Source organism: Lissotriton vulgaris, chromosome 12 (genome assembly GCF_964263255.1).
Source record: "Lissotriton vulgaris chromosome 12, aLisVul1.2, whole genome shotgun sequence".
Classification (NCBI taxonomy): domain Eukaryota; kingdom Metazoa; phylum Chordata; class Amphibia; order Caudata; family Salamandridae; genus Lissotriton; species Lissotriton vulgaris.
Window position 1 is genome coordinate 87,602,899 of NC_141700.1, and position 23,368 is coordinate 87,626,266.

The 23,368-nt window shown below is 47.5% G+C and overlaps 1 protein-coding gene across 1 annotated transcript in view; it reads left to right on the forward strand.

Moving 5' to 3' along the window:
* The window catches only part of LOC147673430 (excitatory amino acid transporter 5-like), a 169,410-nt gene that overhangs the window by 101,011 nt on the left and 45,031 nt on the right, over window positions 1–23,368 (forward strand). The window contains exon 3 of the mRNA XM_086946352.1: window positions 15,132–15,344. Coding sequence (XP_086802478.1) covers window positions 15,132–15,344 — 213 coding nt within the window. The remainder of the gene's footprint in view (window positions 1–15,131; window positions 15,345–23,368) is intronic.

The following is a 23,368-nucleotide window of genomic DNA, read 5'->3' on the forward strand; positions in this document are numbered from 1 at the left end:
GTGTGAGCCTGTGATTTATTGTCAATAAGAGCTGGTGCAATGGTGTTATGGGTAGCAGACATTCTGCGTGTCCTATCCAAATGGCAGTTGTGCCTTACCTTATGCTAGTTTCTTGATTTCCTGCAGAAAAATCTTCTAAAAAAATGTGGAAGGAGGAGATAACATGACAAAAATTCTGTAGTTTGCTGGAGTGTGGCAGTTGCTTTTCAAACAGGGACACTAGCAGGAAGGCTCCCACTGCTCTTCGACGATTGGATTACTAATTAGTATTATTAAACAAGTCCATTACATGAAGATAACCTTGAGAATGTTGTTAATGCTGTCTGTGATGGTTTGCAAGCTGTTATCATATATTTTTGTTAGTATATATTTGCTTCACCTTTGTCGGTTTTGTTATCAATGTAGAATGGTCAAATGATATATTAAGCAATATAAGTCCGATTAAAGTCTCTATGGCTCATTTAGGGTTTGAAGGAGCAAGAAGAATGCCCTAAACCAGCGGTTCCCCAGGCTACCGAAGGCGGAACAGCCACTTGCGCGGCCTACAGTAACCATTGACCCAAAGGTCCAGTCAACGCAGGATCCCTGGGTCATAGTGGTGGCCATTCCAAACTATTAAGGGTGGGGGGACGATCATTAGTTTTCCCTACACAAGTGTGCCAATGCGAGGTATGTTGTAAAGGGCACATAATACATTAGATGACTCTCTCATGCAGGGGAAACTCCATGCAGCTTAGGTTCATCTGTTTTTTAGTTCAGAGAAAGCAAACTCCTGTTTTGGGAATTTTTTTTCTGCAAATGGAAAGGCTTGCTGAACATCTGCTTTAAACATGGTTCTACTCAGAAAACCGTCAGTGTTGCAATAGGGGGCTGTGATGGTGGCTTCCTCTGGAACACAGAGAACCGCGTCTGGCAGGCACAAAGCTCTAAATGGGGCAGGCAGTCCACTGCCTGAGTAGCAATGATCTTAACCACTGCCCCCCACGAAGGAATAGTGAGTCATCCAACAGGGCCTAAATAAGTCTCTTTGTCTCTTGGCAACCAAAACCATGAACTAATTATGAGATTATCCAGATATTCTATACAATAAGTATTTGCTCACTGCTTCTAGTGCTAGCTTTTTTCCCTAAAATGTAAGGAGTAGTTTCTGTCCTGTAACTCCAGTTCTGTAGTAGGGGTATCTCTGTTATAGTCATAATCTAGTGAATAGTCCCGCCCATGTGCGTGGACCCCGGAGCAATCAAAAATAATCTCTTAAAGTGTCGAAAAAATGCAGAACTGCACAGACACTTAAGAGAGAATTTAAAGACATATAATACAGCCTATAACAGGCTACACTGTCCAGTACTTCAGCTAGAAATTCCACCAAAAATCCACAAAACATCAAAGTCTGTCCAGATTTCCCTTGCCCTCAGCACAAACCCCTCTGGATGATAGAGAGGAAGACATGGACAGACAAGCCCCATAGGCTGCCATTATGTGGCTCAGAATAGTATACTGTGCCTTTAAGAGAACTTTCCAGAACTTCACAGTATCCCAGAATGCCCTGCAGGTCCCTCAACTTTCAGTTCTTTTTGAAGGCGTAACACGCCAGACCTGTAGCATTCCGAACATGAATCTCTCTCCACCGGGGAGGAGGGCGGGCGCTTATGACCATAACAGAGATACCCCTACTACAGAACTGGAGTTACAGGACAGAAACTACTCCTTCTGTAGTAGGGGATCTCTGTGTATAGTCATAATCTAGTGAATAGAATGGCAAGCCCATCCCCACACCAAAGCGGCGGTGGAGAAACGAAACCAACACCACTATTGCGCGAACAAATTCCGCAGCGAAGCCTGTCCAAACTGAGCATCCGCCCTGGCATCAGCATCCAGACAGTAATGCTTAGCAAAGGTATGAATCGACTTCCAAGTGGCGGCCTTGCAAATTTCTGCAATCGGCACATTACGGAGCAAGGCTGTCGTGGCAGCTTTGCCACTGGTGGAATGAGCCTTAGGCTTACCTCCTAAGGTCTTATTAGCTTTCTGGTAACATAGTTGTATGCAGGACACCATCCACCTAGAGATGGACTGCTTAGAGGTCGCAAGACCCGTCCTGACCGATCCATAATTGATAAACAATTGGTCTGACCTACGAATACCTTTGGTCTTATCCAGATAAAATTTCAACACCCTCCTAACATCCAGGGAATGTAAAGACCTTTCCGCTGTAGATGAAGGATTCTGAAAAAATGTAGGCAAAGTTATAGTTTGGTTGACATGAAAGTCAGAAATAACCTTGGGAAGAAATTTAGGGTGAGTACGCATAACAACCTTAGCAGCATGAAATACAGTATAAGGTTCATTACAACACAACCCCTGAATTTCACTCACCCTGCGGGCCGATGTAATGGCCACGAGGAACGCCGCCTTCCAGGACAGGTGCTGCAATGAAGCCTTATGAATGGGTTCAAAAGGCTCCTTCATCAAACTGAACAGCACCACATTCAATTCCCATGAAGGCGAAGGAAGCCTGACAAGAGGGAACACTTTTTTCAAGCCTTCCAAAAAGTCTTTGATCACAGGGATCTGGAAGAAGGAAGTCTGTGAAGGGCTTTTCCTGTAGGCAGTCAATGCAGCGAGATGAACCTTAATGGAATGAACATTAAGGCCAGACTGCGCCAAATGTAGAAGGTAGGGAAGGATGACATCTTCCTTGCACGTCGTAGGGTCAAAGTTCCTGGACACACACCAGACACAAAACCTCTTCCACTTGTAAGCGTAGGACGTCCGAGTGGAAGGTCTCTTAGACTCCTTCAGTATGTCCATGCAATCTTCGGGCAGATTTAAATGGCCATATTGCACTATCTCAGGAGCCATGCCGCCAAACTCAAGGACGAGAGGTTGGGGTGCAACATCTGCCCCCCGAACTTCATGAGAAGGTCCGGCCTGCACGGCAACCGTATGTGTGGAAGGAGGGACCGGTGTAGAAGGTCCGTGAACCACCACTGTCTGGGCCATTCCGGGGCAATCAGGATCATCTGTGCCCTGGACCGGGACAGCTTGATGAGCACCGCTGGAATCAGGGGAATGGGCGGAAAAGCGTAAACAAAGCAAAGTCAAAGTCAAAAAGGCTTTATTTCGACATATAAAATATCTTAAAAAGCGTACATACAAGTAAAGTTCATTTCAAAAGCATTTAAAGATAAAAACAAGTTTTTTTGAAAAAAGACCCCTTGCATGATCTATGACTGCAATTTTTACTGTTATCATTTAGGGGGAGAATAATTAAATTACCTAAAGTAAGCATGGTTTTGAAGCAGACCATAAGAGTAAAAGCATAATTAAACAATTTGTCTGAGTCTTTTTGACCGAATCCGCCATGCCCACCCAAGATACTTTGAGGTGGCGCATGCATTAAAAGTACGAGTGTCTGAAAGGAGAATCCTTAGTGCCACATTACAGTATCTAGTTCCCAGTGTGCGACACATGGGTTTTAGCCATTTTGACCGTGGGACTTTATAGGCAGGACACTCGAATAAAAAGTGAGGGACAGATTCATGGCGCTGTGGGCAGAAGGGGCACCACGGAGCAGTCTGGTAGGGAATTTTCCAATGACTAGTAAATTCCATCACGGGGAGAAGACCAATTCTGAATTTGAAATACAAAGATCTTTCCCAAGGGGCTGAGATAATGTCCAAATACAGTTCTCTAATGGGGACATCTTTGGACTCCATAAAATTTCTGGTCGACTTACAAATCGAGGTAGAAGAATTCCTTCTGTTTGCCACCCAGTTCCAATAAAGCTGTTTTATCGTTGATTTGGGCGGGGCTGTCTGTTGGTACCATGCTTCTTCCAGCCCCAGATTGGTGAGTAATGCTTTGATATCCGTTAGCCACTTTATTTTCGCCCAACCTGTCGATCTTAATATCTCCCGCAGTCCATCCGCATAACTTGAGAGCTCAGGGACTCTCCAGATGCGGGCCCACAGAAGCAATGGGCGTAGCTTTGCTAGATCTTCAATCGCCCGACAGCCCATGTCCAGTTGCAGAGGCAAGATGGGGACAGAAGGGCCGAGGGACATCAAGCTTCTCAAGAAGGTGTTCTCAGCTCGAGTAAGATCTTTCAAGTTCGACATTCCCCACAGTTCCGCCCCGTACAAAGCGGCACTTACTCCTCTGGCCGAGTAAATGTCCAAAACTGCAGCTATAGGTTTGGTTGAGGCTGCTCTCTGCTCTTTTAGCAGGGTCCCGGTTACTCTTTTCAAATTAAGCAACATTTTGGTCAAATGCTGGTCCCATTTCATGGAATCCACCAGCCGTATACCCAGATAGTCGAAGGTCTTGGTCCTGTCCAGTGCAACGGAGCCCAATGTTGGTGGAGGTCCATGTTTTTGCGGAGGATTCAAGATGAGATACTTTGTTTTGTCTGTGTTTATACAGAGTCCTCTTTGTTTACAAAAATCGTCAAAGCCAGAAAGAAGCTGTTGTAGGCCCATTGGCGATTTTGACAGGAGCAAAGTATCGTCCGCAAAAAGCAGGGTGGGAATTAAACGACCTGCCAGGCGAGGGGCATCTGCTGGTAACCTTGACAAGTGGTCCACCACCCCATTGACATAGAGCGAAAAGAGTGTTGGGGCAAGAACACACCCTTGCCGCACTCCTCTGCTCACATCTATTCTTCGGGTCTTTTGTCCATTCGGACCCCAGCGAATTTGGGCATAGTTGTTTTCGTGGAACTTCATGATCAAGTGAAGCAGATAAGGTGGCAGGCCAAGATCACTAAGAACCTTCCATAAGTTGTTTCTGGGGACCAAATCGAAGGCCGTCCGGAGGTCGATAAAGGCAAGATATAAAGTGCCCTTCCCAATCGTGACGACCTTCCAGTGAATCATAAGTAGCCTTAGCGATTGTTCAATTGTTCCTGTACCAGTTCGGAACCCTGCCTGGAGATCCAACAGTATCCTGTTTTCATCTGCCCACTGCTGTATTCTGGTTAGGAGGACCTTGCCTGCTACTTTTTGCGAACAGTCTATCAGGCTGATCGGCCTGTAGTTAGCTGGGTCTTCTCTTGAGCCTTTTTTGTGCAGGGGGACCACTTCTGCGGCCATCCAGGAGGCGGGCAGAGGAGCACCTGCCATGGCAGCATTTAATACAGATGTAATTAACATACTCCAATCGCCTAGGTCTGCACGAAGCAGGTCGCCCGGGAGTCCATCGGGGCCAGCCGCTTTGCGCGGGACAAGAGATTTTATTGCACCTTCCGCTTCTTTCTTGGTAAACAGACTTTCCTCTGGTCTCTCCTCAACTCGAGAGAACTGTGGTAATGCGAAATCCACCGCTTCAGCTGCAGTTGCTGTATACAATTTCGAAAAATGTGAGTACCATAGATCCTCAGTTATGTTGCAGGTGATGACTGTGTCTAGGGGTCTGTTTTTCTTGCGTAATAAGTCCCAGAAACCTTTTGCGTTTTTTCCAACACTGGCGATTCGGAGTTCCTGCCAAAATTCGTCTTCCCAGTCTCTCCTTGCTGTTTTAAGCTCCGCTTTGTAGCTCTTTCGTTTGGTGGCTATTAAGGTCGCATCTCCACTTTTTACAGCCAATATCAGTGCTCTCTTCCTAGCACGACACTCCTTCGAGTACCATCCGGGTTTGCCCTGCCGCTTATCGCGGTTAGTGTTTCCCTTTTTTACTTTAGCCTTGAATAGGTCCCCAATTGACAGCGAGACCTCGCAGAACAACGCTGTAATCCGATTTGAGCTGACAGGCTCGCTTTCTAAAATGGCGCAGGCTGTAGAAGTAACAGCTCTGATACATGACAGTTTCTCTTCATCTATTGCCACTTTGTCCCATTTCAGGCGTCTTAAGCAGTTTGATGGGACCACCCCTCCCAATGGCCCTGTCGCTAGTGTATCATGGTTTCCACAAGCTGGGTGAATCTCCCTCCACCAGTATGATAGGGTCAAGGAGAGAGCGTTATGGTCACTATCCAGGGAAGATAGGACTATCATATCCTTCATGTGAGCCCACAAAGAAAAATTTAAAAGGATATAATCAATCCGGGATGAATGGCCAACCCTATTATATGTGTGTGCCCCCGCTAAGTCTGAGGGTGTCCTCCCGTTGGCTGCTCTCAGGCCGTGCTCCAGTGTGAGGGAATTTAGCTGGATGATTCTGGGGGTCCAACTGTTTATGATTGGAAGATCAAGTGACGGGACACCTCTCCTTGAATCTTCGTCATATAAGTCCAGGGATTCATCGGGCAACAAGGGCTCAAATGTACAATTAAAGTCCCCCATGACCATAATTAATGAATCGCTACTACACTCACCCAAGACTACCTCCAGGTCCGAGAGCGTTGGTGATAAGGCTCTCCCAGAGGCCCCTCGTGTGTAGATGTTAATAATCTCCAGTTTTTCGGCTCTCCTCGGGCATGTTACAGTGAGGCGCATCAAGTCTGGAGATTTTTGGGGACGATGGTATACCCTCCATCCCAAGGAAATATCTACCCAAACTAAGAGACCTCCATAGGGGCGACCTCTTCCCGATGTTGGAATATCTGCCGGGACAAAAAAGGAGGCATGGCCCACTCGGTGCCTGGGTTCTACGCTCCACGTCTCTTGGAATGCACAGACTGAGTGGGGTTCAATGAGCGCCACCCAGTCCGGGACATCTAGCTTGCTGTTTAAGCCTGCCACATTCCAACTAATGGCTTTCAGGGATGCATGGTGCAGGGGCTCATCGCATCCGGCATTCCCACCCTGTGGACCGGGAGATTGAGCTCCATCCACTAACTCAATATTCTCTGACCCGTCGCCTGAGAGAGAGGGCATAATTGAGTTAGGCGGGGATTGGGGCACAACATTATTGGACAAGGGTTCCTCCCCAACTATACGTATTGTATTGACCCTAGGAGGGGAGGCATTTGTTGCCACTAAATTATCAAGTCACCAACCCCAACCCTGTGGAGGGGCTGCTTGAGTAGGTGTCCATGCCCTTGCTCTGGGGTCCAAAGTTGGATAATGAGGGAACCATGCTCCTCTGCCCCCATCTTGAAAGGATTTTTTAGGCCACATTAGAGGAGGGGGGTGATAGAAGTACCCCAAATCCCTAGTTTGTATGTCGCAGAAATTGTAATGTGACTGCTGACTACAGATCATACCTGCTGCTCTGGGGTCGTTGAAATTGATCAACACACAGTCCCCGCTAATTTCCTTACGTCTGTTGCCAATCCAACCCACACGTCGGACAAAGGCTATTCTACCATCAATGTGCCCTGGGAGGGGTCTATTAGCTTTGAGCCAGGAGAGCGTCTTGTGTTTAAGGTCAGAGTATGACTCACAAGAACCCTCTTCAAGCTCAGGGATCCCCGTTAAAATTACCACATAAGGCTTACAGCCAGGGGGAAGGCTAGCATTTGGCGTGTGCCTTCTTGCCCTGTCATTAGCCGGAGATTTTACCGTGGTTTTTGCTGGGGGTTTGGGCACGACCTGTTTGGCAGGAGTTGGAGGGGATGGGGTTGTATCACCCCTCGTTGCGATTACTGTGTTTCCAGGTACCTTGGTGTTAGGCACTATAGGCTTGGAATTTACAGCAAAGTTAACCTTAAGTGCCTTGGGAGCCTGGGTACTAGCTTTGTTCCTTGGTCGGGCCAGACTAGGCTCAGGAGTAGGAGTTGGTGGTGGGGGTATAGTTCCGGTGTTAGGTTGCTGCAATTGGGGAGCCTTTCCCAAGACGGGCATCTTTTGACAAGATGCAAGCTCAGGGTGGGCTGTAGAAGTAGAGGGGACTAAGGGGACAACACCACTCCTTAGCCCTCCATTTTCTTCAACCTGGGCCTTGGCGTGGAATTTGACTAATGATTTCACCGCGTAAAAGTTGTCCAGCATTGACTGTTCAAGTGAGGCTAGTTTGCGAGTGAGGCCGTCAATCTTATCTACGAGAGGCATCACCACAGACTTAATTATGCTCTCAACTTGGGGGAAAATGCTAATATCTATAGGAGCCATTTGACCCGGAGTGCCCTCCAATGAAGAATCTCCGATATGGGTCGCGTGTGAATTTGGGTGAGGAACCTGATTCGAACTAGTGCCCCCTTTGGGTACAATGTTCCTGCTTACTTTACTGTGGGGCTTTAGAGAGCCTCCCCTGCGGGGGCTAGCGGGACGCTTTCTCTTCTTTTGTAAGACTGGACCTAAAGCTAGATTCTCTGCAGGTGTGGTTTGGTGAACTACTGCTCTAGGAGTACTGGCTTCGGTGTGACCTACAGTGGGTGGGGAATTCACAGCTTCCCTAGAAGGCACAGGGGGGCTAGAGACTTCATGGGTTTCAGGATTGCAATCCAGAGTTTGTCCCCCTGGCGATGAGATACTTTGGACGGAGGAATTGGAGTGTGTCGGGTCAAGTACAATGCTTGGTGCAGTGGTAGTTACCCTTTCTAAACTAGCCCTAATCCGACTCACTCTCTCGTCAATTGTTGGGGAATCAATTGTCAACAATGGAGTTGGGGAAATATGTCCAGGGCTAGCAGCTAGGGCAATGGCGCCCAAAGATGAGCGCTTGTTAGACATACTCGTAGAATCCCGGGATAACCTTCGTTCTGCCAGGATTATCTCCTTTTCGACTATGGAAACTGCTCGGGTTATAAACTGGTCCATAGTGCCTAGAACAACGTCTCCTGCAGATTTCTTTGTCTTACAGGATCGAGTACCTGAAGCCATTGTCCAGTTGGCTGGGTGCCCACTTTACGGAGCCAAGGGATGTAGCCCAGCCCGGCCTTTTCCGGCCCCGGACGGCCACAGACGGTCCCGCCCTTGTCCCGGGCTTCTCCCGGGCGCGCTCCCGCGCGCTCCCGCGCAGCGGACAAGGGATCTCCTTTTGATGGAATGAGGAAAGATGGTGGGCGGGTGGGCGGGGCCAGCAGGGAGAGCAGCCCAGGTGTGGCCAATGGGGCTCGCAGGGACTCCTGGTAGCTGGAGTCCCTGCTTCTAAGCTCGCAGCCCTGCCGGCGACTCCACGCGCCCCGAGGTCTTCACAGGTGCAGCTCCTCTCAGCAAACAGCTCCGGGTGGATGCGGGGCGCCGCGGGACCCGCGAAGCGGGTCTGGCGAGATGTCAGGTCCCCCACAGGATCCGGAGGTCAGTGGCAGCAATGGGTTAGGCGGGCAAAAAACAAACAGCTAATCCACAACAGGAGTGTCCCACAGGCAGGAACTCCGAGCCTGCTTTTCACTCCGTGGGCGGGGGGGCGGGGCCAGCAGGGAGAGCAGCCCAGGTGTGGCCAATGGGGCTCGCAGGGACTCCTGGTAGCTGGAGTCCCTGCTTCTAAGCTCGCAACCCTGCCGGCGACTCCACGCGCCCCTAGGTCTTCACAGGTGCAGCTCCTCTCAGCAAACAGCTCCGGGTGGATGCGGGGCGCCGCGGGACCCGCGAAGCGGGTCTGGCGAGATGTCAGGTCCCCCACAGGATCCGGAGGTCAGTGGCAGCAATGGGTTAGGCGGGCAAAAAACAAACAGCTAATCCACAACAGGAGTGTCCCACAGGCAGGAACTCCAAGCCTGCTTTTCACTCCGTGGGCGGGGGGGCGGGGCCAGCAGGGAGAGCAGCCCAGGTGTGGCCAATGGGGCTCGCAGGGACTCCTGGTAGCTGGAGTCCCTGCTTCTAAGCTCGCAGCCCTGCCGGCGACTCCACGCGCCCCGAGGTCTTCACAGGTGCAGCTCCTCTCAGCAAACAGCTCCGGGTGGATGCAGGGCGCCGCGGGACCCGCAAAGCGGGTCTGGCGAGATGTCAGGTCCCCCACAGGATCCGGAGGTCAGTGGCAGCAATGGGTTAGGCGGGCAAAAAACAAACAGCTAATCCACAACAGGCTGTTCGACCAGTTGATCCAGAGTGCATTCCCCAGCGTCCCTTGCTGGTAGTACCTGGAGGCGAAGTCTCGGCATTTGCTGTTTTCGGCAGTGGCGAACAGATCTACATCTGGAGTCCCCCACCTTGCGAAGACTTCTCCTAGTACGTCGTCGTTTATGACCCACTCGTGGTTTTCCTGAATCAGTCTGCTCAGTGCGTCCGCCATAACATTCTGCACACCTGGCAGATGGGTAGCCGTTATCGTCAATCCTCTGGCCAGAAGCCAGTGCCAGATCGTCTGCGCCTCCCGAGACAGGGTACGTGATCTCGACCCCCCCTGCTTGTTGAGGTAATACATTGTGGTCGTATTGTCCGTCTGTACAAGCAGAGAGTTGGTCCCGAAGGATGGATGAAAGGCCTTCAGCACCAAGTGAACAGCTCTGAGTTCCAGGAAATTGATGTGATACGTGGACTCCGTCTGAGACCACGTGCCTTGGATCTGTAAGTCTCCCGAATGTGCTCCCCAGCCTGGAGAGAAGCATCCGTCACGATAGTCTGAGTAGGAATGTCCTTGTGGAAGGGAACCCCTCTGAGGAGATTCTCCGCTGAACACCACCACTTCAGAGACTGAAGAGCATGCAGAGACAGTCGTATCCTGTCGTCCCAAGATCCTCTCCTCTGGTCCCATTGGTCCTCCAAGCACTCCTGCAGAGGTCTCATGTGTAGTCGTGCATGAGGAGTGAGGAAGATACAAGAGGCCATCGACCCCAGTAGAGAAGACACCGTCCTCACTGTTGTAGATGGAGCGGTCATAAGAGCCTGAGCCTTCCGAAGGATCGATCGCCGTCGCTCCTCCGAAGGAGACACGCTTGCTGACAGCGTATTGATGGTGGCTCCCAAGTATTGAATGCATTGGACCGGGATCGGGACAGACTTGGACATGTTGATGTGCAACCCCAACTTGTTCAAGAGAACGCACGTCTTCTGGAAGTCTGCTTGAGCTTCTGAGAAGGAGGAGGCCTTGATCAACCAATCGTCCAGGTACGGGTAGACAAACACCCTGTTTTTCCTGAGGTGTGCCGCTACCACTGCCATGCACTTCGAAAATGTCCTGGGCGCAGATTTCAGCCCGAAAGGCAGCACTGTGTATTGGTAAGGGTTGGTGCCGACTTGAAATCGCAGAAACTTCCTGTGTTTGTACGCGATGGGCACGTGGAAGTACGCATCCTGTAGGTCTATGGCACAAAGCCAGTCCCCCTGTTGCAACTGGGGATAAATCTGATGCAACAGCATGCAAAACTTTTCTCTGCGAATCCACTTGTTTGCCTGCTGCAAGTCCAGAATGGGCCTGAACTCGTTCTTGTCCTTCTTGCGAACCAGAAAGAACCGGGAGTACAGACTTCTTCCTCTTTGAGACAGAGGTACATTTTCTATTGCCCTTTACCTTAACAGGATATCGGCCTCCGCCTGCAGCTCGCGCAGTTGATACTGCGAGCTGACCGGAGGGATCGCTGGAGGAGGGCTTATGAATCGAAGACTGTATCCATTGCAAACAATATTCAGCACCCACTTGTCCTGAGTAATTTTTCTCCACTCTGCCAGAAAAAATTGAACGCTTCCCCCCACCGGAGTGGGTAACGGATGACGGGGAAGTAACCGCTCAGGGTCGGGTCCCGGCCGGGCCCTTGTTCGTGGTAGAGGACTGCTGTCCACCTCTACCCCTCTGGCGTTTCTGGAAGGGTCTCCAGAAATGCTGCTGTTGTTGCTGCTGCTGTTGTCCCGAAGACTGTCAGTGTCCTCTTCCTTTCCCTTGCGAGCCGAACCGCCGTTGGAACTGGTGGTAGGGTTTCTTGTCTTTGAGCTTTTCCAAGCCCACAGCCGTCAGGGTTTCCGCCTCGGTCTTCATCCGGGCCATTTAGTCATCTGCGTGTTTACCGAAGAGCGTGTCCCCGGAAAACGGCAGATTGGCCACTCGCTGTTGCGCCACAGGCTTGAGCGACGTAAGTCTGAGCCACGCATGGCGGCGTTGGTTGATACCCTGTCAGTAGCCATGTGCAGCCAACAAGGAGATATCCGCCGTGGCACTGATGGCCTGGTTCGAGACCAGCATCCCCTCCTTGACGATTTCCATGAAGTCCTCCTTCCTGTCACGCGGCACAAGGTCCGCGAACTGCTCCATGGAATCCCAAAGTGCACGGTCATATCGTCCCAGTAATGCCGAGTCGCTGGAAGCCTTCATCGTGGTGGAAGAAGTCTCACATGCCTTCCTTCCTGCTGAATCAATCCAGCGGCTCTCCTTATCCGGAGGCACAGTGGAGGACTGGGAGGTAGAATGTTGCTTCCTGGCCACCGTCACTATCACTGAGTCGGGCACTGGGTCCATCCTCAAGAAGGCAGGGTCCGAGTCCGGTGCCCTGTATTTCTTCAAAAGTCTGGACGGGGCAGCCTTCACCACCGCAGGTGTAAGAAACAGCTCTTGTGCCGGTTCAACCAGTCCTGGCATGAAAAAGGCAACAGAGGGTGAGACAGGTGCTTCTTGTGCAAAGTCTCGAATATCACGGACGTCGTAGGTGTAGGAGCCGTCACCGTGATACCCAACTTCACAGCCCCCCTCAGGAGAACCTCCTGGAATGTACCGATGTCGTCGATCGGAGACACCCTAGTCTCCGGGGAATCGGACAAAGTAGGTGAATAGGAGTCGTACTGGACCTGGACCTATGCCTCCTATGGTGCCGTCTAGAACGGGTGGAGGACCTGTGTCTGCTCCTCGATCGTTCTCTCCGTCTGGAGCGCGATCTCAATCTCCTGGGCCTCGTACGGTCAGCTGGAGTCTCCGGGACGGGCGACTTGGGCTTATGCGGTTCCTTAGATTCAGGAATCTTCTTGGGAGGGGTCGGGAGCCTGGGCAACGAGACCGACCTCGGCGGAACCGGTGGAGGCTTTTCAGGCGCAGGGGCCCGTGGTCCGGTTGGAAGTGCAGGCAGCGGAGGCAACGGAGGAGGGGGAGGAGCCCTTGGATGCCGACCTCTTGGTAACGGAGGAGGAGGTGTAACAGGCTTCTTCGGAGTATACACCTCCGAGTGCACCGATCCCGGTGACCTACCATCCTTCCCGGACTGAAGGGAGCCCCCCACAGCCCTAGGCCGCGCAGTACAATCCCTCAACGCCGACGAACGGTGACCAGTCGTCGAACGTCGGTCCCTCGACGTCGAGCGTCCCTTCGGCGTCGACCGTCTCCTCTGCTTCGGCATCGAACGCCTGCCATGTCTCGACGTTGACCCAGACCATCTTGACGACGATCCTCTGTGTCTCGACGGCGATCTCTTGCGCCTCGACGGCGACGGCGACGGCCTCAACGTCGCCTTCGAATGTCTCGACGTCGACTTCGTCTGCCTCGACGTCGACCTCGACCGCCCCGACGACGATCTCTTCCGCCTTGACGGCGACCTCTTCCGCCTCGACGGCGAACGCTTCTGTCTCGCCGGCGACCGCTTCCGCTTCGACGGTGGTCTTGACGACGAGGATCCCCTCGACGACGATGATGTCTTGTCTCTCGACGGCGATCGACGGCGTCGCCTCGACGGCGAGCGCCGACGCCGGACCCGCCGACTCCGAACGCTCAATGTCGACGTCGAAGACAACGTCGAAGACAACCTCCCAGGGGTCGACGGCGGCCTATGCAAGTCCCTCGACGTCGACGTTTTCTCGACCCAGAGCCCTGGGGAGACGGCCTTGGACCTCCTTCTCGACGTCGTGGTGGGTGCCACCGACCCAGACGGAGAATGGGGACGTGTGCTGGACTTCCTGCCCCTGGGGAGCCCCCCAGAGGCCTCAGCATGGGCAGATGAAGCCCCTCCAGACCCACCTTGCGCCTTCAGTCTTCTTTCTTCGAGTCCCTGAAGCCTGATCTTCAGTCTGTCCTTCAGGGTCCTGCCAGAAAAGCCTTGGCAGATCTCACACCCCTCAGGGATGTGGGAAGAGGGAAGGCAGAGGATACAGACCTCATGGGGGTCTGACTTGGCCTTCTTCCTGGAGCACTCCGGGCATTTGTCAAATAATGCAAGCATTATGGACAACAAAAGGGTGCAAAAAACCAAGAAGAAAGTCACCAAAGTACTTTAAAGTACACAAAATTGAATTTAGTGAAAAAACACTAACAAAACCCTTGAAAAGGGAGAGCTCAATGCTCCAGGGTCCTGCTTGCAGGAGCCGGAAAAAAGAACTGAAAGTAGAGGGACCTGCAGGGCATTCTGGGATACTGTGAAGTTCTGGAAAGTTCTCTTAAAGGCACAGTATCCTATTCTGAGCCACATAATGGAAGCCTATGGGGCTTGTCTGTCCATGTCTTCCTCTCTATCATCCAGAGGGGTTTGTGCTGAGGGCAAGGGAAATCTGGACAGACTTTGCTGTTTTGTGGATTTTTGGTGGAATTTCTAGCTGAAGTACTGGACAGTGTAGCCTGTTATATGTCTTTAAATTCTCTCTTAAGTGTCTGTGCAGTTCTACATTTTTTCGACACTTTAAGAGATTATTTTTGATTGCTCCGGGGTCCACGCACATGGGCGGGACTATTCACTAGATTATGACTATACACAGAGATCCCCTACTACAGAATCAGTGGATTTTTCACTATCTTAAATTCTACTCTTTCTGAGCAGATGTAGTGGTCGGATATTTCTACAATATTCTCCAACTACATTATCCTATCAGTTGCAGCTCTCTCTCTCAGATTTGCAGTTTTTGCGAATATATAATTACTGATTGATTTGTTTATTATATAGAACTTTTTTAAATTGTTTTTATGGTTTTACTGTTTCATATGTATCGTTTTAGGATAGCTTTAGCAAATGCACAAAAATGTGAATTGAATTGATAGATGTCAGGCTCTATGCTTCTTCAACAATGCCAAGGCAGTCTGTGAAATAATATGTTTACTAGCGCCTCTTTGAGGCTGCCATTTCCTAGTCTGCTGTAATCACATATCAGGACAATCAATATCTGTCCTTAATTAATTTACAATATCCTTAAACAATGGTGATTCTTGTATTTGTTCTAATACATTGGTGTTCTGCCTTCATTCTTCCATGTAGTTCTCTAAAGCACCATCAACCACTTGGGTTCCTATTGCGGTTGGAAAATTTCCAAACAAATTTACCTTTGACCCCGTTAATATTTTATTGACCTGGATGATGTCCCGTTAACAGTGTTTATTCCTCCTCCCACCAAGCTAGGTACATAAAACAATATGTAGATCTTGGAGAATGATATCTCTTTGAGTGATAAAAGGTGATATTTTCTTTGCAGCTTAATGTCCGGCCTAGCAACTATGGATTCTAAGGTCTGCGGGAAAATGGGACTGATCACCATCACGTACTACCTTTGGACCACATTTTTGGCGGTCGCGGTGGGGATCATTCTGGTGATCACCATACATCCTGGAGCCGCAGCACAGAAGGAAGAACACATCGGTGGTAAACCTATCCTAAGTTCAGCAGATGCTCTCTTAGACTTAATAAGGTAATCTCTGAATAACAGTTGGCAACAAAGTTGTTCTATTACCCCGTTATAAAATAGTTCAATTCCTTTAGATAGGGCTTCATTGGATTTTAATCTGAAAGGTCTGTTGTTTGACACGTAATACCTGAGCCATTTCTTTAAAAATAGCCATTGCAAACCAGTTGAGTGATTTTTCTGTTCTACACTTCACACATTTTCCTACTAACAATAGGTGTGCAAATTTGGGAGGTCCTTGAAATTTCGAATGTGCATCTTCTGACTTTATAAAAACAGCTGTCAGGTTCCTTTTCCAGAAGAAGAAAAATTGTTTTTGCTTCTTGAATGGGCTTTTCAGGGAAGCAAGCAGGTTGTCACTACTCTGATGTAGTCCCAGGTTTCCAGTTCATGGCCCCTGCAGCCAACATTGGCCTTTGCATTGGTCTCTGTTTCTCTCGCTCCTGCTACCATCACCCAAGCCCCTCCAGCTTCCACTGCCACCTTAAGCCCACTGGTCCATTACTGCCCCAATTCTCCTTGCTTCCTTGCTAAGGCAACACTCACTTTAGCAAAGAGGGGTTGCAGCAATTGTTCTTGTGATATCCTGGCATGGGCTACACTAAGACCAGGGGATATAATGAGGAAACTAGGTCCCCAAAGTGATGTGTGGCGTTTCCTTAGAACGCCTTCTGCGTGCCAAGCCAAATCCTTCTCACCTGGCTTGCAAATATCTGGACTTTTACCAGCCATTCTGTGGTGGTGAAAATCCCTCTGTTGTCAGATGGCAGGAGTTCCCATCAGTAGATGTAACAGAAAAGTAAGACTTACCTTTTCAGTATATATTGTCTAATAGAATGGTGTGCATTTCAGGCTAGCACAAAAAATGAGCTGAAAAAAAAGAGAACTCTACAGACTTGAGTCAGAGTTGGCTTTTAACAAAAAGTATCTGTCCCTAATCTGTACAGCTGGCATGGTATCTCCTTTACATACATAGTGGCGGGCAAAAGATGGAGAGCTTGTTTCTATCCAGACTATATGCAATCATCTTTTTCTCTCTTTGCTATTATCACTTCACGCAAGCCTGCTAGTGCAGGTCAAGGAATGCCACATCCATGCTATATATCTTGGATATTAGTTTAAGATAAACTTACATAAAATTATTGTAAATGTAACTCATTTACTTAATTAGTGGTTATCCTGACATTTCAGGAAGGTTATGACCTTCTGAGCCTACACTGGGCACAAAACAACTTGTACAACTCAAACTTTTTTTCTCCAAATAATCTCTAATTTTCACATATGACTATGGTGAAAAATGTCGACAATTTGCAATTGAAACCAATAATGTGTGAGCCCAATAACTTTGAGAATCGTTAATTCATTTTCATCTCTTGCTTGGTTGATTTTTTGGGGTCCTTATGATGTCATCTACAGTACAATTACCTAAACTTACCCATCTTCTTATTTGGTGTCCTAAGTATGACTAAATGTTCCAATTATGATGGATGCTGGTTACAATGTGAATAGTAGTAAAAGGGGAAAAGTTGTCATCCATCCCTAATCCTTTTTAAAAATCATATAGTTATGAAAAGTTGGAATTATAAATCACGCCTTGCTTCATTAGTGACCCATACCTTGATTGCCCAAAAATGGAGATCACAATATTTACAACTTGAATTGAATGAGTGGTTGGACGAATGACCACCCTGATATATGTTTTTATAGATGGATACAACTTAATAATTGGTTAAATTGAAAATGTACCTTGATGTAGTATGAGCTACTATTGCTATCTTTGTTATTTGAGTGGACACTTATCACTTATGCTGAACTACTATAAGCCTATAGCACTGATTCGCAGCTTTCGTTTCTTTATTTGATCTGAAACATTCTTTTGTTGTTTATTAATTTCTAATTTTTGAAATGTATGAAAAGTTGTGATGTGACATATCTTACTTTCCAATACAAAATGCAAATCATTATACTTATTGGGTTAGCAAAGAGGAATTCTTTGTTATCAACAAGTGCTCTCACAGGGAGAATTGTATTCGGATTGGTGTCAGGGTTGAATCTTACAAGCAGGTTTTGGAAATTCAGCTATATGACTTTGGGGAACTATTCTCCTTAAACAAGACTGGATCTTTTCCTTCAGAATATTAAAATCCTTATATGTCCATCAATATAGTTTTTTTCACGCAGTTAATTTATTTCCTCCTTTTTACAGAAAAGAGCCCAATTTGAAAATATTCATATAGGATCTATATCTTGTTGTACTAAATGTGATCTGCAATTGAGTACCTTAGCATATGACACACTTTAATGCAGATAAGCATGATGCATTTCTAAACTGTAACTCTAATACAGTTGGACGTGACAGCTAACAGGACTATAAGGGAAGGATGGTGACGTTGAGCGTCTTCCATACACCCGGGCAGTATCCCTGGACGGAGATGTTCCCTTAGGCAGTTGTAGTGGCTACAATCAGAACACAAGAACAGTGGATCCTCTTGACCTTCATACAAGCATCCTTCATTTGGGCCCACAAACTCTCCAGTCCTCTGTATACAACACAATTAGAACAGGGTTTAATTACACGGCCAATCATCATACCCAAAATAAAATGGAAGACAGTAAGAAAAGCGCTTGTCGGTCTCCTGGATGACTGCTCAATGACGAATCATGCCAGGAAAAGTATACCAGAGTAGTTTCACCAAAGACCATTGCCCTTAGGAGATCCCTGCTATAAAAAGGATACAGGGACACCAGAGGAGATGTAGCAAACATGGGCATTCATGAGCACTGCAGCTAGGAAGGAACCCAAGTGGGAAGAGGAAATGAGGTACAGCTAGTTGCGAGCCACTAGCAAAGTACTAATATCTTGTATACTCAGCGATGGCCCGCACTGATGCAATCCTGGTAGCCTGGAAGTGAAGTCCCATGAGCCTCTAGTTCCCAAAGCGCCTATTCCTTACCCAAGCCCTGCTCCTTCTCCAGTGCCCCAACCTTCACAACATCCATTGTCCATCGGGAACTGGGCAGCCAAGGTAAGAAGACCTTGGGAAGCGGTTGCTGCCAAGCTACCCTCGTATTCCTGAAGCTTTATCAGAAATGTAGCTGGCGTTGTATGAAAACCATAATTTAAAACAAAAATAAAATAAAATATATGCACTGTGTCATAGCTCGCGACAGTGTTCAAATACAGAGTTTGGTGAAGCATTTGATGCGCAATGAAATTTTTAACATTGAAAAAAAGAAATGTTTCATCCATACCCTCACTATTAACTGTATCCGCAATCATAATATAGACTATACGCCAAACTGAAACCAACGATTTAATTTCCAACCTGGGCCCACTTTACATAGATTTTGTACTGCAGCAAAAAAGCAAACCAAGGACATTCACTCAAATAGTTTGTTTCGATCAATTAACAATATCAAAACACTACAAATAAATCATTCTATAATCAATTGCGCAAAAGATTAAAAAACTGAAAAGTACTATTAAGAACATATAAAACTATTAAAAAACCTCACAAACAGCACAAATAAAACCACAGTATAGGAGGATGTCAATGCACAAGCCTATAAGCTTGCATGGATTCACAGGTATCCCACCACATGATGTAGGAAAGGGATGTTAATTTACTAGACTGCTGCTCATTCTAGGGGTAGAACCCAGAAATGTAGTTACAGCAAAACTAACTAGGTGGGAATTTGGAAATAAGCTGATAAAGACAAGCCTGCAATTTTGTTGAGGCAAAGAGAGAAAGACTGCCATTAAAAACTTCCATCAAAAGACTGCAAAAAACACGCAAACAAAGAAAACATTTAAGCAAAATTGTGCAGAATCCAAAGCACACAGTCATAAAATTGGTCGGATTCTGAGACCTCTCCTTATAGGGAAGTATAGGATAATGGGATAATGCCCATTCTCAAAGCAACCAATCTAAGACATTTTTACTTGTTTGATTAACATGAAATGAGGCAACTGTATTTTACTCTAACTATGGTGCTCATTAGGATGGCGGACGGACCTGCGTCCGTCCGCCACCCCAGAGTAGGAGGGACCGTCCGCAGGGGCAGCGGCGGTCCCTCCATGCAGATTAGGATGTGACCACCACACTGGCGGTCACATCCTCAATATTTAACATTGCGGCGGGTGCTGCTTGAAGCAGCACCCGCCGCAAGGTTAAATATGTATGCTTTGCATTTGCAGGGACAAAGCGGCAGGCACCGCGGGGTGCCTGCTGCTTTGTGCACGCAAATGCAGGGGGTACCATAGGTACCCCCCATGTGCAGCCCCCACCCCCGTCACCCTGGGGGCCTGCAAAGGGCCCCCAAAGAAATCTCTGTATGCCTTTCCACAGCGGAGAAGCCGCCGCGGAAAGGCATCAGTTTTCCACCATCCTAATATGGCTGGCGGTGTCTGTTAGACACCACCTCCATATTAGAGCTTTTCCGCCGCGGTCATAAGGCGACCGCTGCGGAAAAGCGGCGGACGGTCTTCCTGACCCCCCAGCCATCCTAATCTGGCGGGGGGTCTTTGAAGTGTCCGCAGCTGTTTTTCCGCATCCTCCGGGCCGGCGGACACTTCGCCGGCCCGGAGGATGCGGAACAACCGCAATCCTAATGAGGGCCTGTATTACAGAAAGATTTTTACACCTGACCATAAATGATTGACGAAGATTGTGGGACAATTGATATACATATATAACACATGAATTTCTCATAAATATGCCTGCCAGTTTTCCATTTCGACTTATGTCTACTTCATAAATAGAGGTTGTAAATAATCTGTTTCTCGGTCTATATTCATTATAAAAAAAGGAAAAAAAGTTTTTGGGAAACCCAGCAAGCTGTCGGTAGGGCGTTCTGTCCAATCACGACAGACTGAGTGCAATTCTTTTTTTTTTTTTTATTGGATTTCTCCGCCCCAGAGCAATTGTGCAATTCCATATGTACAAAATACAGCCTGCTTCTGGTGTTACCCCCTACGCAGGCACTCATATAGGAATGCTTTACGTGATGTACATCATTGCCTCGAGGTACAGAGATGAGTCTGTGGTCTAAAGTATATGTTTGCTACTGGAGGCTTAATTTTCCCTTAGATATTACTAGGCGTCATCAAACTTGGAAGGTTTCACACATTGTGCAGTGCACATGCAGGGCCACCTTGATCAAGGTTTCGCATCGCCATTGCACCGCACAAGAGGACGCGGGGCCATGTGTGGCTTGGTAAATCTTGAGTATTGCAAGGCTGCGCAAGTCGCTGCCTTGTGTTACTCTGCTCTGGGAAGGCATTCAATGGGTGGAGAGTGGGTGTTTCCAATCATCCACCTATTTTCTTTTGCGCAATCCCAGATTTACCAAAACAGGTAAACCTAGGAATGAGTCAAAATGCTCTGCCTTCCCTGGGGAGGCGCAACAAGGAGAAACATCTTTATTTCTTCTCATTGGCTCCTCTTTCTAAGTGTTCTGCATTCTGCAGCACACCTAGGGCCATATGTATCATCATCACCATTTGCGATTTCTAAATAGCGAATTGGAAGTAATCGCTATTTAGAAATCGCAAAATGGTATGTATGTAGAAAATCGCTATTTTTAAGCGATTTCCAATTATTCCTTATTTGCGAATTCGCAATTTGCGAATTCGCAAATGAGGAATAATTTCCCATTCATTTCTATGGGCCAGGAGGCCCATAGAAATGACTGTGAAATAATTCTCAATTTGCGAATTCGCAATTTGCTAATCGCAATTTGAGAATTATTTCAAGGGTGCAGGGGTGTCTCAAGGACACCCTGCTGCACCCCTGTAAATTACATGTGTGTGCATATGGCGCACATAAAAGCCCAATGGGCATGTATGTGCGTCATATGCCACCCTCACAAATGCACAATTGTGCATATTTACAAGAAATCGCAAATTTCCACCAACTACAAGTTGGTGGTAATTTGCGATTTCTAAACCTGAATTCGCAGTTTTGAAAAGCTTCATACATAGCATTTAAGGAATCGCAAAATTGCGATTCCCTAAATGCTTAAGCAAAATAAGGAATTGCCATTTTTTGCAATTCCTTATTCTGCTAATTTTTCATACATTTAAAAATCGGAAAAAAGGCTGTTTGCAATTCGCTAAATTTCGGCCTTAACGAAACACAAAAGGCTTGATACATATGGCCCCTAGAAAGAGGAAAATGCCCCTGAGGATTGTTTTTGTAAAGGAAGGTGCAGCTTCCCGCACAAAAACAATCCTGCCGACAAAGCATGCACCCTTGCACAGGGCTCAAGGGTGTCTGTGTTGGAGCAAGGTAACTCACTGTGCACCAGAGCAAAGAGAGGACAGAAAGGCACCATATAATGTTAAATATTGGGCATTCCCGTCCTCTCCTTTTCACGTAGTGCCGCAAGGTGTTTTGCTGTGCTGCGTTGCATGGATGTATGACAAATCTGGCTTGCGCTGGATAACAAATAGCATGCACCACTTTGCGTTGTGCTTCTTCGGCACAAAGCCTTGGTAAATCCAGATGAAAGACGGTTCTGTTAGGTCCAGTTGCACTGTTATTGCACAGATTTGATCCTTTTTTTCCCAATCAACACAAAGGGAAAACATGTAAACCTTGCACCAAAGAGGGCATGAAAAGCCACAATTCATATCATATTCAGTACATAATAACAGCAGGCCTATGCCTCATGTCTAAAAGCATTATATTACATCATAGAGATATAATATTGTCTTTTACATAATCATATATAAAACAGCCTTGAAACACTAAAATAGACAGGATCCTGCCATTCTTATGATATATACAACATGCTTGAACAGGATGACTAATCAGAATACCAAAGCATAAAGCAGATTTGAACCTGAGTGGGATAAACAGAAGCAATAAGGTCAATAGCACCCTTTAGAAATTCCACTGCGTAAGACCTCTTTCAGTTTTGTTGATCCATAATCCATTCTACATAGGGAGCCCAAATACGATTCCCTTTCTTTCTTGCTTTCCTCCCCTTGCAAGAGTATAGCGAGAGCTCCAAATTATAGATTGCCAGTAGTCGCGCGAGCCATTGATGAAAAGAGGGTGGGCATTGATCGAACCAGGCAGACTCAATACATAATCAAAATACAGCCATGGCAACAAACATAAAAAAATTGGTCTGAACTGGAGACATCTTCACTATGTACCAATCAATCAGGGGTTGTAAAGCGTGCTACTCACCGTGAGGGTCTCAAGGCGCCTGGGGGGGAGGGAGGTGCTCCGGATCAGTCGATCTTGAGGTCCTTCCTGAACGTGTTTAGGGTCGGGGAGCGGGGGGATTAGGGATGTTTTGCATTTCAGGTTTTTGCCAAGAATTTTACCAATCTCTGCTCTAAGAGAGTAGAGCGCGGGACAACGATCAAACCTATGTACCTGATCTGCACCCATACACTGACATCTTGGACAGCTAGTACCTGCACTCCCCCCACCTCATTTAGCGATCTTCCCGGGGCTAAAATACAGATCATAAATGTTTTTTTTAGTGTTGAGCCACCAAATTAGCAGACAGTAATATAGAGTGACCTAACTCAATTGACTCCAAAAAAGGGCTGTCGGTGGCCCCCAGTTTCGTTTGCCATTTCAAAGATTGCCTTTCTGGATCAACCTGTGAAAGAAAATTTAAAACCCCATATATCCATCCAATTGGGAAATGTGACCCCTACTTGATACATCCACAAGCTCTACTCAAGAAAACCCTTGCAGGCACCCACCCTTCTTAATGATGAAATCCCGAACTTACCGATACTTAAAAATTCCTTTTGAATAAGCTGAAACTTTGTCCTTAGGTCCTCTAAGGATGTGATTCCCACATTGGTATGTAAGTCCCCTATTCTTCTAAGACCAAGTCCACCCAGGTATATAAGAGTTCAAAAAGACCCCTGGGAGACTAGGATTTTCTTGTATCAAGGTGTAATAAGCTCCCTGAACAGTCTTGAATTGAGTTTTTAAAAAAATAATTGGGTTCAAACAGACGGAGAAGGCACCTTCTAACCTCTGCACCGAGCATCAATT